The 18,488-nt window shown below is 34.3% G+C and overlaps 1 protein-coding gene and 1 non-coding gene across 2 annotated transcripts; both read right to left on the bottom strand.

The window, feature by feature from the left end:
- Positions 1–1,019: 1,019 nt before the first annotated feature.
- TMEM167A (transmembrane protein 167A) lies at positions 1,020–18,479 on the bottom strand. Its single transcript, XM_036998463.2, has 4 exons — positions 18,363–18,479; positions 10,672–10,781; positions 6,616–6,650; positions 1,020–1,991 (listed from the first exon to the last, which is right to left on the bottom strand). Exons 1-4 carry the CDS (start codon positions 18,363–18,365, stop codon positions 1,921–1,923), a joined length of 219 nt encoding a protein of 72 aa, XP_036854358.1. The 5' UTR covers positions 18,366–18,479; the 3' UTR covers positions 1,020–1,920.
- LOC118968413 (small nucleolar RNA U109) lies at positions 8,949–9,083 on the bottom strand. The gene has a single exon (XR_005056066.1). It is a non-coding gene; the product is annotated as a small nucleolar RNA U109 (small nucleolar RNA).
- Positions 18,480–18,488: the final 9 nt, after the last annotated feature.

Here is an 18,488-nt window from a genome sequence, read left to right as displayed (position 1 = left end):
GCATTCTATTCTGTTCAGTACATGAACCCAGTAAAAATTTACCTTACCACAAATTTTCCAAAGAAATTATTTCTGCCTCTACTTTCCACTACTTCCTCTGAAATGCCAAATTAATGTCATGTCCCCAGAGTTGATTATCTAAAATATTCTTTCCTTGTTCATATTAGATTTGTGTTAGCATATAAAAAACCAGTTGACACAGCTTTTGGAAAGTCTAGTTGGCAGCAGAGTTGGACAACAGATGGTCACTCAGAAACTAGACACAAAAAGGTGACTTACGGTGCATGTGTATGCTGGTAAAAGTCCTATTTTTGGGATACCCTGAAAATCCTTGACTTAATGCAAAGCTCGAGTGACAGGTCAGAGTAGAATGATCATCATAACCTGATTCCCTGTCTAAGGCAAAATATACCACTTTTAACCAGCCGCAGACATGCCAGAAACGTAAAACAAATATGCTGACAGCCCACTGCAGTTTTTATCCTTTACAAAAAAAAAAAAAAAGAATGCATAAAAAGCTTTTCCTATAATTCTTTTCAAGTATTTTAAAGTGGTCTTTAAAAATAGGTGGCTTTCAGTTCCGTATTTTGTTTCTGCAAAAAGGGCAACTAGCAGACTCACTTTAAAATAATTCTAAATAATTTTCTTTTCTTAGAAAGAGTTTCTTCTTTTTACCTTAGTGGGGAATTAATAGCTGACACCAAAATCTAATTAACACTAATTATTAAGGGCAATTATTAGCTAAGATACTTAAATTCCTCTTAGCTTTGAAATTTTAACTGGATTTTGGTTGAACTTTAAGAAATATTAACCATAAACTAAAAGTAACTGCTCTACTGCAAAATTTGTAAGTCACACTCCCAATGTTTTTCTTGCCTCGATGAAAATTACTGAAAGTCTTACTTTACTACCAAAGCTCAGAGACTTATGACATGGTGTAAAGCAAAGCAGATCTGAAAACTGTTTTTCATCACCTATTACACAAGAGATTCCAGTTCAAGTTGATAGAAAAAACAAACCAGATTTAAAGTGCTGTATTAAATAACAAACAAAAAATACAATTTGCATTTTGGGGCAATTGAAGTAAGTGAAGACCTGACACTGAAAAGAATAAAAAACACATACAGGATTATCATTCTGTAATTGTTCTCTTCTGCTCTTTTCATTCTAAGAATGTAGTCTTATTCAGAAAATGACAATTAGGTGGTCAAATTTATACTTAGGACATTTATACATACTTAACCAGAGAGGTTTCAGAGGCTCTACTATACCAGTCGGCAATTCTAAACTCTTTTATGTTAAATATGAACATTTTCCCAATACTACTCTTAAGCCACATCTCATTTATCTTCCTCCTTAAGAACTGCACAGGCTTTTTAAAAATAGTTTAAACACCTGTAACACACAACAGGGTTTGTTAAGAGTAGAGGTACTTTGGTTAATGTTCAAGACAGTGTGGCCAGAGGAAAAGCAAGCATTATTAAACATGAATGCCATCTTTACGAACACAAATTGAACTTTTGTTTAATAAAAAAGTAGTCCAAAAAAGGGTCTCATCCTATAAAGACTTATCATTTCCAAATCACAGTGAAAGGAACTTGAATTATTTATCAATTTTGTTTTCTACTATTTGCCTTATAAAAACTGGTATCTGACAAAGAGAATGACATTTGCAGGCTATAGTATTGTAGTGACAGTACTGAGGTTGATTGTTACAGACATATTAGACTCTCTGAGCATTAAATGGTTACACCCTAATTATTTATATAGAACATTGGTCCAGTAACAAAAATAGAGAACAGCAGCTGGAAATTTATCTCACTCAATGTTCAGAGATAAAATAGTTAACCATTCTTTCCATTATTTTCAGTCCTTTTTTCATATTGAAGCATGGTGATTAAATTCTGATCCTTTCCCAAACTACTGCATGAAGAGGATGCTGAAGGCCATCACTATACAGCAGATTGCAACATACGGACTCTTGCGTTCACCTGTTGAAAGGAGATATGTATGTTGATTAACTGACTTGCTAACATGAATATGGTAAGGTTATTATTATGACAAAAGGGTACATGTGAATCAAACAAAGTTCTTTCCTATGAAGCCCGTACATATTAGCGGGATGAGACAAAACAAGAATTAGATGCAACATAAAAGTACAATATGGAATGAGCTTAACTACACTGGTATTTTTTAGTATCACCTTTGTGTTTAGAAAACCTTCAAAGTGCCAACCCTGTGCCACTGTGTAAACCCAGATATTAAAAAAATACAACACAGAATACAGAATAGAGATCCTAGAAAATTGATCTTGAACAACTCAATTAAAGCCAAGGAAATATTCCTTATTTTTTTCGTGTAAAAAAAGGGGAATTTCTACCTATAAAAAGAAATTCAATGTATGATTTTAAGCTGTATTTTTTTCCTCACTGGTAGCAATCCATGACACTTAAAGGGTGAAAAATAAGCATTAATGGATGAAAATAAACAGAAGGTGATCAATAAAATTGCATTTAAAAAATGGACATGAAATTAAAGGCTTAATGAAAAACATTAGAAAAAACTATTTCTGAGATGGATTTCATATCAAATCTTTTATAGCATGATTATTCTGGGTTAGAAATGTGGAATTTAAAACAATGACTTATTATGTTTTTTGTGTCAATATTCACATGTGTTTAAGGAATGTTTATTACTTGGAGATCATCTGCATGTAGTAGACCCGGTGTTGGCTGAAACTGTCTAGCAAACAGAGATACTGTGATTGTGAGTTAACACAAACTCACCTTTTTCTTTCCTCTTTCTTCATTAATTGCAAAGCTGAAAAAACGCCATGAAGCACAAGGCATTCATAGCTTGCCTCAGGGCACAAAGAAAGAAGGAAGAAAAGAGTGATGCGCTTCTTTTAGAAATAATCCTGGTGTCCTCCAGGAGCGATGGTTTATAGTCCCCTTACTTGGCTTGTCTATGGTGTTTAAAATCAACTCTTTTCCAGTAACTAAATTCCTTATTTCACTTAAGAAGTTGGTTAGCACTTGCTTAGCAAGTTTAACTACCTCTGAACACTTAGCAAGTTCAGTTAATTGTCTCTGGAAAACATCAGTCTTACCAACTTCACCAACTAAAATCCTCAGTCATTTTCATTTTCAGAGCTTCCTCATTGAGCTCACAGTCATATTCTAAGTTTGTATCTTTGTGTCTGCACAGTGATAATATTCACAGAAAATACTACCCAAATCCAAATAAAATAAATATTTGGTGTTTTTCTATCCACAGACTTTTAATGGACTGCCTTCCAGCTAAAGGAAAATCTGCAAAGTAAGAAAATAGTATTTCCACAATACCACTATCTCAACTGGAAAAAAAGTCTTTTAAAACTATGAAATACCTTGGGTCATCATTTGAAGCAATGCTAATTCTTCTGGGGTAAAAATCCCAAGTTAACAAACAAAGCAAAACAAAGGTGAATTTCAGGCAGATTTCATCAGCAAGCTTGTTACTCTTGTTAGGGCTAGATACCCTCATTGTCTAACATAATACAGTATCATTAAATTTTTAAAAGAATCTATATAGTGCTCTAACTGTTCCATCTGCTTGAAATTAATTTTTGAGGAAGTTCTCTTCCTCATCCTCCAACTTAGAATGCTGTAATTTACATATGGGTTTCATTTTCCTGTTTTTAATTTTCTTAAAAGAGATTGCCATATGGTACAACTAAATATCTCTGGTTGAATTTGGGTCAGAATGTTACTTTTTGTCTGGTCTTAGGTCTCTGTAAAGTGAATGTGAAACAGTTGCTGTAATGTGATGTGTAACATGATAAGATGATTTCACTGGGCTTTTTCCCATTAAAATCACATCCTTTGTTTGTGGATATACTCTCTGTCAAGATAAGAGAGGAGCATGTGGTTGAGAAAGCAGGATATTAGCATCAACATTTTCTAAGCCACTTTGCCAAAATGAAAAGCTAATGCTTTCACATAAGTGGTAAGAATGAATACTCTTAAATGAACCATATAACCTATGGCACTTAAATAGTCAAGAGAGAAAAACAGAAATAATGAACAAGTGAAAAAAAGGCAGTTTATAATTGGACATAAAACCAGATGATTCTATGGGATATCATTACGAAAGCTACAAACTAGATTGTCTTAAACTTTCAGCTCCTTTCAAGTAATAATGGTGAACAAGAGTTGGATACTCAAAGGAGCTATACATGCTTCTCTAAATTATTACATAAAATGGATTTAACATAATAATAGTTTTATGAGTTAGCAACTTAATGATAATACTGAGAACTCAGCCTCCTAACTCCAGACTTTTTATATTTTTACTAATAAATATTTAGTATGCAACTCTAATACAGTGATATGCCCTCTGTTCTCTCAACCTGTCTTGCTCTTCCATTATTTTCTCTCTTTGTAGTTTACCTGAGGTTTTCTTACCACTCTGGTTCTTGACAATATTATTTCTTTTTCTGGGTGACTGGCTCTTAAGCAAGTGGTTTGGTTCAACATATATTTACATTTATCATTAGCTACTGCCTTAATCAGTGAGGTGCTAGTTTACCTCTTTACCTCTTTCTTCTTGGTTATTTTTTTGAAGTACTAAGTATTTCTTTTGTTATTTCAGGGTTTGCAGGTATTGAGCATGACTGAATACCAGATTAGCCTGTACCACAAAACTCTGTGAATCTAGACTGGGCTGTGCCAATTTCATCACTACTGATATTTTTGGCTAATTATGCCATAGAAGCAGTCTTGTGCACCACAGGATGTTCAGCGGAAACCCTGCCCTACACCTAGTGTATGTCCTACCACTCCAGTTGTGACAACTCAAAATGTCTTGAGACACTGAGAAATGTCCCTTGATCAATAATCACTTACCTAGGCTCTACCTGTGCTTTACCAATCTAAGGTCAATGATACTTCTTGGAAAAGATATATTCTAATGCCTGTCACCATAAGAGATAACAACATGACAAAGTATACCAAGGAAGGACAGCTTATCATGTTAAAAGCACACTGAAATCTCTGAAAAATGTGGGTTTCCATTATCAATGTATTAGAGTAAGTGCCTTGAGAGCCTCATACTTCTCTATGAAGCTCTTTATGTTTATACTATCATTTTCTACAGCAAGAAACCTGAAAGGCCAAGGAATATTATAATCTAATCAAACAGATGATCAAAATAAAAAAAAAAGAGACCTCTATATAATTTGGTAGGTTGCTTACCACTTCTTATCTATCATTTAAAGCTCAGGGAAGAAAACTTGCTCTCAAAATGATTTCACTGGCTAACAAACAAATATATGGATCTTGAAAGATGCTTTAGAGAATCTGAATCTCCTACAATTAATTTTTAGTTCTTAGCTGAGACAAGGTTACAGCTACAATTATCTTCAGATATATTACATCAATTCTCAGGCTTCTTTAGAAAAATTTCTAAATATTATAAGAACTCAATTTATATTTTTCTATCTTTAATCAATTTTCTTCTGTTATGAACCAGCTTCTAAATTTTCTATATCTCTGAGAAGTGAAAACCAAAATAAAACATAATACTCTAAAGGGAACACAGTTTGTTTAGGGAGATGGCTCTTAAATTTGCCATTACATTTAAAGAGATTAGTTTGAGGAATTCTGGCTGTTGTCAGACTGGCTAACTGGATTAAATGTCAAATGTAGGAAATTTTTTCATTATGAAAATCTGACAGCTTTATGAAAGATAAAGGTAATTATGTATAAATTCAATGTTAGAAGAAGAGTACTAAAACGCTTTTTTGATGGGATCATGTAAATAATTCCAAAGTGGATAAGAAATTTCAGTTCAAGTGGTATAAATCCATATGCCCTTAAGTTTCTTTTGGAATTAAGCATGTTAGAAAGAGTATAACCTATTATTCAAGAAAACTTGTGAATTACATCAAAAAATATATTTTAATTCATTCACTTACCAATCACGTGAGAGTCTACTACATGCTGGGCACTTTGCTAATGAATATGGGACAAGAGTATATTACTATCAAAATGTAAATACACTTAAGATGCAACTAATCTTACTACGGTAAATTATAAGATAACCACATTTACCTTAATCATTTAGAACAAAGCTCAGCTATGACCATATCCGTTTGATAGATGGAAAAACTATTGTTTTGTAAAAGCAACAAATAACACTGTGACTTTGCATAGGGCAATAAAATGGTTAGGTTTAGATGGCTGCTGAGCAAGCCTTTCATTAAATGGGAAATTCATCCTGTTACCAAAATGGCACACATTTTCAGAATAGCACACTCTATACAAGTAGGTGAGCATAAAACTATATGCATTTGTCTGAAATCTCCTGAAAAGAATGCATAGTATTTGATATCTGAATTGGATTTCTCTTGTATTTTTCATCTTCCTGCTAAGTTAGTATCATACAGTATCCAGCAAGTTTTAAATAGCATATGGAAAAGAGTTTGGTGGAACTCTACAAACTTTTGCAAAAATGAACAAAACTGGAAAGCCTGCACTTTTAAAACTGACATTTGGTTTATGTGAATATGATGTAAATAAACTGGCAAACAATTTAAAGCTGAAGAAGTGGAGGAGGGAAATTATAGACACTTACCAATTCTGGCACACTTCCAAAATACACCCAACAATCTGCATAGAAAAGAAAAAGTAGCTACTGATCACTGGGAAAGGCAAGTCCTTCTCTCAGTATTATGTGGAGCATTTTAACATCCGAAGCTTTGCTTCTGAACTGAAATTTGTATAACATCAAGCCATCATTTATGTAGGAAAATAGGACTAAGTTACCTTTTATTCATCAATGGATAGAAACTGTTACAAACTGGATTATATATGGTGTCATAAGTTAAACACAGGGTAAATTAATGTTGAGAGAGGCAAAAATTTGCACAAGGGCTTACTATTACAGGATTAAGTCAGCCAACTTCAAGTGCTTTACCTTCAAAAAGCAGAAAATACATAGACCAATTTAAATAAATGGTAATTTTGAGATAATGGTAACTGATAGTTTTGGATGAATTTTGATATTAAAAAATAAACTTACTAAAAAAGCTTGCTTCTTACAGAATGTAGCTTGATATTTAAATGACCTATAACTATTAACTCCAATGATAGCATTTATATAACTATGTCATTCAATAAGGTGGAATATAAAAATATGTGCCCATGTTTTCAACAGAAACAGAAAATTCTAGTTTAGTGACACTCTGAGTCAACTACATATGGCATTTAAAACATATTCTGGAAATAAGAAAAATTAGAATGAAGATGTCTGTTTCAGTTCAATGAATTAATATATTATGAATTAAATACATATTAAATGGACATGTCACTGTATTTGGCATGTATAAAAGATACTAGCTCAAAAAAACACTTAAGTCAATGAAAAGATATCTGAAAAAAAATTGTAGACAATTATTTTGTTGGTTTGACAGAACAGAATTATAAATGGTGTTACACATTGTTATAAATCAAGATTAATAAACAACAATTATCAGAGTAAATTAAAGTGGTACAATAAAATCATAATACTTAAATTTTAGGGGAACTTTAATTAAATTTTTTTTTGCCCAAAGAGATGGCTGGCTAATGAATCATTACAGTTGAATGGTTAAGACTTAAAGAAAATACTGGTTCAATTAAGTTCTATATATGTTTCTCCTCTGAAGTATACTAACTTCCTGACCTCAAAGCAAAAAGTCTCTTAATTCAGATTAAGTGATATGGCAAAAATACAAGTTTATTTTGAAGACTGATATTCTGACAGGTGAAACGATTTTACTACAGGAATAGAAGGACAAAAATCATATATAACCTTAAAAGTAATGTAGGATAATAAAAGGGCCAGACTGTGCAGAAGTTCAGTTCTTCTTAACTGGTTGTGTGACTGTGAGCAAGTTATTCTATCTCTTTCCTAGTGCTCAACCTCTATGGTTTTTCTAAGGATTAAGTGAGTTATTACACAGAAAGTCTTTAGAAGAGTGAGTAACATGTGACTAAGATATAGGCCAAAGGCACATGTGACAACAGCTACAGATAACACTTAAAATTGGTTTATATTTCATAAAAAAATGGAAGACAACTGTTCAGTGATCTACAATGACATGGTTCCCTGATTCTAAAAACTTCTTGATTATAACACATACTACTAATGTAAAGTTACTCTGGTTGAGGGACTCAGGGACAAGACACCCAATCCCCTCTACAGGAAGCCTAGAACCCAGCAGAATATGGACTAAAACCATAGGATCCCAGTTAAGGTCTCTTCAGATAACCTAGAAATAACTCAAAGCTCATTAGGAAGTTGTTATAACATAGCATATTAAAAGTTATTTAAATGAAAAAATTCCCTAACTTGGGAACTTAAGAGATTTATTAGTACCACTTTGGCCTTTTCCAAATATTTCTCTACCTACATGTATTTCTGTAATATCCCAAATGCTATTTACTAAAACACAGGAACTTTATGAGCTGGTAAAAACCAATACAGTTATGCTGCTTAGTTTTTAGGCTATTTGCCAGTAAGTATCCCTCCTGATAAAGTTCAGATCTCCAGAAATAGGAAACAAGATAGTTTCCTGCTGCTTTTTAGTTCCATATTATTTGAAACAGCAAAAAATTAAGTTGGTATTTTCAACAGTGAAATTATCAAAAACTCTTTATCCCATTCAGCTAGACATCTCCACTTAAGCATGGAATAGTCATTATAGTGAAAGGAAAGTGTATTACGAGTTTTATAAAAATATATATTGCAACAGAAAAGAATAAAGGCCTGCAAAAATTTCTTCTACAGAGATTATGTTCAAGTCAAAATAAAATGGGTTCTAACACTTATGTAAATAGAAACAAAGTTTAAAAAAATTTTTCAAACAGTTGAATGCTTCAGTATACACTTTAAACTAAAAATAGGCATGTTATTTCTTTGGTCTTTTATGTAGGAGAAATATACTACTACTCAACCTCTACTGTAAGGTTGGCAGCCCTGAGAACTCCTTTTTTAATGTAGCATGTTATGGATGTATTTCTGTTCCCAAAGGAATGAGGGGCAGACATTTCCACATGCAATATACTTTTCTTCACAGTACAATCAGAAAAGTACAAAGATTACCTTCTACTACTCTATGATTATTCTTTAATGATGTAAACACTTAAATATTAGATATACATTATATATTGTTATAGTTCCAAGCAACTGATTAATAAGAATGATCACTGGTTTCTACTATATGCTTGGGGGTTTCAGAGGAAAAAGAGGAGGAAATAAAACTCTGTGGTTGGGTAAAAAGGTTTCAAGCACAACAAGGCAACAAATATATAATTCCAACAGGTGGACAAAATATTAAACTGAGTGCTGGGACTACAATAGGATTTCAAAGAAAAAGGTGGCATGATGAGAAGACAGTTCCTACACAGGAAGTGGGGCATTATCGTAAAAGCTGATGGACCAGTAACATCTGTTTTCACCTTTTAGTAGGTTAAAAAAAATCCTCAGGCAAAGAGACAGATTATCAGTTTATTGGAACAGGGATAGTGATTTTCAATATTCAAAACTGGCTAAGGCTCTTAATTATTCCTTTATAATTGCCCAAACAACCCTAGAAAATAAGAACTGTAACAAAAGTCAAATGAATTGGATAACAGGATGTCTGAATAAATGTTAATTATGACCCCAAAGATAGAATGGAGTCAAGAGAAGCAGAAAATTATTACTCTCATAGTTGATGATCAGGACTCTTTTAGAAGCTTTTTATTAATGGAAAAGTGAGTATGACTTTGCAGGATCATAATCTGACCTTTTTCTTTTCATTAAAAACAAAAGTTGCTACAGATAATTAATTATTCCTATCTGAAGTATTCTATTATTTCATTTTTTTATTTCTTAAAATGATTATGTGAGGTACAGACTCTTCCCAAGTAAGGATTATTATAATTTTCATAGAAATTAATAAATATGTAAGGCAAAGAAAGTTCACATATCTTTTGTCCCTTTGTCTGTTTTTTTAAATATACTTTCTTTTTGGCTGAATTCAACATGTATTTCTATATTATGAACATGCACTTCAAAATTTTAATTGTGTGGTATCACATTAAGCTCATTTTTTCAGGGTGTGAATATATATTAAAAGGGATATAATAAGCCCAAGATTTAGTTTTTATTACTGTTTTAAGTAGGCTAAATAAGATGTTTGCTTTATGAAACAGACAGGAAGCCTACACGATGAGACCAATCTTAGACTGTTGAGGGAATGTCTATATTACTATTTTTATGGACATAGAGCTTTCCTTGCTATTTTATATTTTCAAAATATGATAACCAACTTATCTAATTAGTCTATAAAAACTAGCCAAACACTGCCTTTGAAAGTACTAAACTATATCTCCAATCCCAGGAAAAAAATTGTCACAGCTTTTTAAATGTACTTTTTATCAGTCTAACAAATTTCAGGTCACTTCTGATATTTATCTTCTTATTTAGTGAGATTTTGTGAATAAAGAGTTTTGTATTTTTAAAAACAGAGGGAGAAGGTAATGAAAAAAGTTATTATAAAACTAAGTTACATAAAAGAATCAAATTATTTAATGACTCCTATGGTAATTTACATTCAATGTTTGTAAGACTAATTCAGGGAATTACACATCATTAGCAACATACCCAGTTTTATTTCTGTCCAGGAGGCTGGGTGCCAAGGATCGGATATAAGCACAGGTACATATAAGCAGCAAGATTACAGTCAACAGACTCTGAAAATTGAAAATGGCAGACTGAAAAGAGAAAGAGAAAAATCAGTATTACCAGGAAAACTACATAGGTTAAAAAATGCTACACAATTCCATATTAAGAATCATATTTCTTACTTCAAAAAACTGATATGAATTATTTCAAAAGTTGGAATTATTCTCACGTATTTGATATAGATGTTATGAATCCTCTATTTTATATATAAGACAACTGAGGAACAGAGCAGTTATAATTGAGTTAAAACAGGACATGTACCTTAAAAATGAAACAGCAAGTCATTGTAGCATAAATATGTAAGTGATAACTGATTAATGCTAACAAAAATGCGTTTTTCATAAAGAAAAGTGAGGAAAAGCTTCAAGGAGAAACCAGGAACTGAGTCAAGCCTTAAAAGGGCATAATTATATGAGCAAAGAATAGAGAGCAGACTTGAGAAGCGACAAAAGCATGGAAAACATCTCCACAGAATCAGGAATTTGCAAGTTTGGGAATAATGAGCTGACTTATTGTAGTCTGGATTCATGTAGTAAAGAGGTTGGAAAGAAATCTGCAAAGTAGGTTTATCGTATTCTTAATGGAGTACTGAAATTGATGATTTTGCAATATATACTTTTTCCTTCCTTGAATGTCTTGTTTAAAAAAATGCTTAAATGCTATGACGTCTGGGACTGATTTTTAAATAATCCACTGTGTGTGGTGGGAGGTGTGGGGTTAATGATGAAATGCTGAGTGTATGAGGCTTCATTATACTCTTCTATCTTTGTATGTTTGAATTTTTTCATAATAAAAGACTTTAAGAGGCACTTAAAAATATGACTATTATTAAAGAAGTGGGGTGTGTATACATACATTTGTGTGTGAAACCATTTACAAGTGAAAGCCATTTACAAGTATGCAATATATAATCTATACTACTTTGTTCCTGGGGTTTATAGACCATAAAATTTAAACAAATAATCTTAGGTGGTAAAGTCTTTTAGATATACTCAGACTCTGGTCAAAAGTGTTTCAAAATCACAGACTTCCACTGCTTAGCCTACCTAAGCATTCCTCTTAATGCTTAGCATCTGTTGTCCGCTGATATTAAATTTTAGTCTCAGGGTTAAAGCAAACAGATGTTCCTGTTTTGTAGAAAAATAATTGGGATTTTCAACAGGAAAAAGTCATGAAGGGAAGAAGCTAAGAAAAAAGTAAGCACTGTGAGTACAAAACAGAGGAAAGATGATTAAAAAGGTGACAAGGGAAATAAAATTCTTCACTGTGTTTAATTTTTTTCAGATCCTTTAAATCATGAAATCTTTTTCAAGGTACTCTCTATTTCCACATGCCATCTATTTTTGCCTGCCTGGTGAAACGACTCAATCTTCTGGTCTTAAGAGTTCCCTCCTTAATGAAGTCTTCCCTGTCCCCACTCTGTACATGTAAGTGTTACACACATGCCTGCCTATGAGAACACCCATCAAGCTATACTGTAATTGTCCCTTTTTAGTATGGTTCTTAGCAGTTCCTTGTGACTATTAAAATACTGCACAGTAGTCAGTGAAGAATATTGAATGAAAACTTGAAAACAACAGCAAATGAACACTTTAACGCATGCAAGAGCATACTCAGTTTCAAATGAAGAAGCATGGTATAGATCAGAATGCTGAATATTTTGTTAACTATTCAACAGAAACCACCACACAATGTCTTAACAAATGCAAGTGCATACTCAGTTTCAAATTAACAAGCATGTTATTTTAAAAAAAGTATAGATCAGAATGCTGAGTATTTTGTTAACTATTCAAAAGAAACCTCCACATAATGTTTTATATTTTTATTTACTTGTTCATAGTATTTTGGAAAATCTAGAAGCAAATAGCCTTATGTTTATGTTAGAGGCACAGACTGTAGGGTAAAATAAAGGCCTGAGGTTATTTTCTTGCAGCATCTAAATCTCCTTGCATCACCAATTGAAGTTCAAAGAAAGTTTTATCAAGCAGCCAGTCTTGAAGTACTTGCATACGGAACCATGTGTGTTCTTCTGACTCCCACCTAATTTGTAAGAGCTACACATCTTCAAGAGATCTGGAAAACTGAGTAGGAAAGATGGCTGTCATAAAATTCTAGAGCCTCAAATAACTCACAAACCTAAGATTTACTTAACTTTCAGCGGGAACATCCTGTGACAATGCTAGGGAGTTACACAATGCCATGTTAACCAGGTTAATAAATTTAGCTATTAAATAATGCACATTGTAACTAAGGAATTATACAAGACAACTTGATTTTTCTGGAGGCTCTATGGAAGAATGTTTTCTTGCTTTCTTCACCTTCTAGAGGCTGCCCACACTCCCTAGCTAGTGACCCCTCATCATTCTGACCTCCAGCCCCTCCTTTTGTGACAATGACCTCCCTCCTGCCACCCTCTTACAAGGATCCTTGTGATTAAATTGCTCCCTTCTCTCCATAATTCAAGATAATCTTCCCGTTCCAAAATTCTTAACTTATTTATGGGAAGTCCCTTTTGCCAAATAAGATACCCTATTCACAGGTTTTTTCTTTAACCACACCTTCAAACACTTTTGGAGATATTCAGCAATACTCCCTAGACTCAAGTCTGCCTGCGGCACCCTCTGAAGCACAACCTTGAATACAATCAGAATGGTCACCCTTTGGGTTGTGGAACACAGCAGTCCTGCCTTAACCTTTGAACCATTACTCTGAGTTGTGCTCACTCTTCTAAAAAATGGCAATGGAGATGCCCAATTATTTCTCTCCAAAGGCGTTTTATTGTCCCTCCACACTACAGACCTATCATACTACTCTTAGCTAATCATTTTCTAATATGCTCCAAATTAGTTTAATAAATTAATTTATCCAAAACAGAAGGAAATAAGCTTGATGAATCAGTTACTTTGTATAGCCATTCTGAAGTAAACCACAATTTATCAGGCCATTTGAAATGGAAATAATTCAGACTTTCATTTGGCCACTACAGTCCATGAAATAATTTACCTATGAATAAATGGAAACTGGTCAATGCAAAGCTCTGTGTCCAAATACTAAATTACTTGCAATGCTGACATGTCTTTTAAAAATGATCTATTCTCAAGTGAATTTGAAAAATTATGGTATTTGTTTCAGACTCAATTTTTATCATTTTATCTATAAAGTTAGAGAGTTGACTCTTTTACAAATCTGGGGTTGGGGCACTGACCCTCCATACAGTTGAATATCTACATTTAACTTGTGACTTCCCCAATTTTAACTACTAATAGCCTACTGCTGACTGGAAGCCTTACTGGTAACATTAACACTGATTAACATTTTGTATATGTATATATATATATGCCATATTCTTACAATAAAGTAAGCTAGAGAAAATGTTTTTTTCTAACTGTTGTACTTCTCTAAAAATTTTTCCAACATATTGCAAAAAAACTGTAAGTGGACCTGTGTAGTTCAAATCCACATTGTTCAAGGGTCAACTGTAATTTCTTATTTTTGGAGACATTCCTGAATGTGAAAACTATATTCACTAAGATTGGATATAAGGGCAAAAATTCAGTAAGTTGTTTTTAAACATATATGTAAGAATACTTCTAGGTAAAAGAAACCATCTAAAACATTTAGGAATAGAAAGGGAAAAGATCCAAGCAGTATAAAGGTACAAAGAAACAGAAATATGTATTAATACGCTAAACAGTACTTTGCCCAGAGTGCTCAATGATTGGTTAGTAGCCATATTTGGTCTGCAGAAAATACTGACTAAACCTACAATATTTTCATTGGTCCTGGATCACTTGAACTCAATGTAGCCTGTTTATTTGCTTTTAGAATTATCAAATAAATTGTTTAACCAATTTGTTGATTAAGGGCCTTCTTTATGCATAATATTGTCTGGGAGCATCAAATGTTGACTACCTCCTATGTGGGAGATGAATTTCTATTGACATATTAATTCTTCCAGTTTAACCAAAGTTCACTTTAAAATAAGAATTAGATACCAAGTCTAAGTTTTTTAAAACTCCAAAAAGTAACAATTTTACTTGTTTTAATACCTACTGCTTTTAAAGAAAACTGAAGTGGTTTCTCTTTCTGGAGGTGGGAGAAAAGCCAGAAATGACATTCCTGACCTAATTGTGATAAAAATTATACAGTACTGGAGAAGTGGATGAGCATTTTATCAGCTATAAATGTGGGTCAGGTCAGCATTTTACCTCTAGCTTCTACCTGTGAATTTGTTGTGTGTAGCACTATCATCATTTAAAATGGAAAAGATGGAAATGTAGAGATAAATGTAAGCCTTTATGTGAATGTGCCAACACACACACAACATTTACCCTAGGTAAGTTACCACAGGTGATTTAAAAGATTTCCACTAACAGACAGAAATAGTAACATTTTCTTTTGGAGTTATTAGCACATAAACACAACCTTTGTTGTTTACTCTAAGGCAGCAGTGGTAAGGTACCAATGCAAGTTATCTTGGTTTAATTTGAAGCCCAGAAGCCAGGATTTCTTTGTGTTTCTATGTTAAGAACTCATCACTTGCCTCTTAGCACCAGTGGCCAGTAGATATTTGGCTTATTTAATCAAATAATCCAAGTATATATGTATGTATTCAGGTAAATCAGCATCTTTGCACATAAGTTTATTTTTACTTGCAAAATGAGGGAGGTGGAGGTCACCGGCATGTTTCAAAAATGTAGAGAGACTTTCTGTACTTACACTTCCCATTTAAAATTAAGACCTTTCCTGGTTATAAGTAAAGCTATAGTCCAGAGAAGAAGACCTCAACTCTGCTCTCCAACTGCAACATTGGTTTTTTCATGTTTCGTCTCACTGTCACAGTACCTGCGTTGTCTGCTACAAGAAGAGGGAAAATATTTCATCCTCCTCTGAAATTCAGTTTAACCACAAAGTGGGCAATAGTGCCTACTTTGCAGGGTTTGTGAGCATGAAATGTCACTTAACATTCCAACAGAGGAAGAAATAAGATAAACTTCCTTGGTTAACAAAATAAAAGATATGAACTAGGAATGATTCTGTTTGGCTCAGTCTAAAGCCAGCACTCTTTCCACTACATGTTGTTTCTCTATATTATAGGATGTAATATACAGAATTTACACCAAGCATGCTTTACATGACTTTGTATCCCCAAACTCTGAATCATTTCAGCACTAACTCTAGTGCTATGCTAGAGGGATACTGGAGATACATACATGGGCTATGAATTACCTAATGAATACACAGGAGTAGAGGAAATAGAAGAGGCAAGGAAGGCTTATGGAAGGGATGAAACTTGAGATGTATTTTGAAGGATGTTAAGACTAAGAGAGAACAAGGCAATCTGAAGGTCTTAGTATTAAACGTAAGTGACAATCAGACTATTTATGATCTCACCACTGTAAATTATTACTGATAAACATTTTATGTCCTTGAAATATATGTATCTTTTATTTTGGTATCATTAATATACAATTACATGAGCAACACTGTGCTTACTAGACTCCCATTATCAAGTCCCCACCACATACCCCATTACAGTCACTGTCCATCAGTGTAGTAAGATGCTATAGAATCACTACTTGTCTTCTCTGTGCTATATACTGCCTTCTCCGTGGCCCCCCACTACACTATGTATCTTGAAATACATTTTAACCAATCGATTCATTAAAATAAATTCAAATGTAAATCATTATCACTGGGTTATCTCACAATATACCAAGTTGAGGTGAAAATTCAAAAAGAAACTTCACTGTGTAACTCTTCCAACCACAATGTACTTTCTCTAAAACGCTGATATTTCAAGCTCACAGGAACAGCGCCAGAATGAAAAATCACTCAGTAGTTGTTTCCATTATCCACCCATGTTATATTTAAAAGCAACAAATCACTAAGACATATTTTATCCTCACTTATGTTGTTTCCACTAATAGAGGCAGTAAGATATATGGCATCTGGACATTAAAATAGTTTTAAGTCCTGGCTTCACTACCTCCTAGGCGTGTGACTCCAGTCATGTCAGTCTCCTTATGCCTGGCTTCTTTCACCTGTGAGCATCTACTCAGAAGTTGGGAGCCTGAAGTAAGACAATCCTTATAAACTGAGTTTTAAAAGTCTGTCATAGAGGGAGTGCTAATAAATGAAAGCTTATTATTGTAACTTTTGAAAAAAACAAGTATAGCCAGACAATTTAAATACTCATCTTAAACATGGTACCCATTTTGCTGTTAGCTAGAACCTAAGACAGTGAGATCATCAAAAGAATCTACCTTTGACTTGTACTATGAGTACAATAAGTTCAACTTCTAGTAAGTTATACAAGAATTAAAAGAGTAACAATCTCTCTACTTTTTTTAAACTGAAAGAGGAAAAATTTTCTAAGTTGTAAAACGGCTAAAGACACCCTTTAAGAGTAAGTGGATCCATCCTGTCACTTGGTGGATGGGGAGAGAAGCTGGAGAGTATTCTTGGATAAGGAACATTAACCTGCTGTCTTCTAAGCTGTAAACTTCTCCAGGGACAGACTGTGACTTATGTCCAAGCTATAATCAAAGCAGGTGGCATAATGCAAGCAACAATTAATGAGTTTTGGATTAAATGTCTAAAGGTTTTGTGTGTTGCATAGGATTCTGCACAAACTTCTAGGAACACAAGTTCAGCTTTTCATGACCAAATAGCTTTTTGGGGGTCACAGTTGCTTTTGATACTGTAATAAAAAGGAATGCACCCCTTCCCAAGAAAAACGCTTATAAATGCAACTTTTGGCACGTGGACTTAATATTAACTCACCATGAAGACCTGGTGTACAGTCTGTTAGCCTTTACCCTAACAAAGGCAAAATGCTCTCAGATCTCTTACTGACTGCTAGGCTGCATATGTTGTATAGCCATGCTGGCTTTACCTCTTTTTCTTTACCACGGAGAATTAAGCATTTCTTTTGTTAACTTTTATGACTTATTTTAAGCTTTTCTAACAAGCCCAAACTACCAAAGAAATCTGGAGTAAGACGCAGGCCCTTAATAACGTGTGGGGAGGAGAGGAGAGCCAGAAGCCAGACACCACTCCAAGTAACAAAAGCCCCAACCTTTGCAGAGAATTGCAATTATAAAAATCCATAATTTGTAAGCGAGCATCTTTAAAGTTCAGAGAATGCAGTAAGAGAGGCCTGAAATACCACTAATTCAAGAGGTGAAAATTAAGGCGTAGAGTTTGGGTTTTGACAATAATTTACACACTTGGTCAGGCCCGTAGTGATAAGGACACGCAAAGTAACGAGCGCAAACTCATCAAACTCTAATGCCTCAAAGGTCAATGACTATAAATGTCTACGTAACCGCCGAGTAAAGCAAAACCAGCGGATTTCTTCGCAACCAGTCAGGAGCGTGGCGAGGGAAGGGCTGGGCTCCACGACCCTCGGCTCTTGCTCTCCCAGGGTGTGCGTGCACGGGCCACATGGCTCCGAACCTGCGCATCCTCTGAGCCCGGGAGAATCAAGTTAGTGACAGTGCTCCACAGCCCGAGCACCCAGGACTGCCGCCCAACCCTTCAGCCCTAGTTCGGGCCCACAGCCCCTTCGCAAAGTTCGGCCCCCAACCCACAACCCAGGTTCTTACCATAGTGAGGCCGGAGGAGCCCCAGCCACATCACCCTTCCGGGACCAGGGCGGAAGAGGCGTGCACACCCCGCCTGCTCTTCTTGCCCCCTCCCGTCGTCTGGTTGGGCCAATCAGGGAACCGCCT

This window comes from Manis javanica, chromosome 1 (assembly GCF_040802235.1).
Source record: "Manis javanica isolate MJ-LG chromosome 1, MJ_LKY, whole genome shotgun sequence".
Taxonomy (NCBI): Eukaryota; Metazoa; Chordata; class Mammalia; order Pholidota; family Manidae; genus Manis; species Manis javanica.
Note: the sequence above shows the minus strand (reverse complement) of the source record. Positions and strands in the feature narration are given on the sequence as shown.

Excerpts from the sequence above, each read along its gene's own strand:
- TMEM167A (XM_036998463.2), bottom strand. Across the intron at positions 6,651-10,671 it reads CTGGACAGAAATAAAACTGG|ATTGTTGGGTGTATTTTGGA; the intron begins GTATGTTGCTAA and ends TTTTCTATGCAG. Across the intron at positions 1,992-6,615 it reads TTGGAAGTGTGCCAGAATTG|GTGAACGCAAGAGTCCGTAT; the intron begins GTAAGTGTCTAT and ends TCCTTTCAACAG.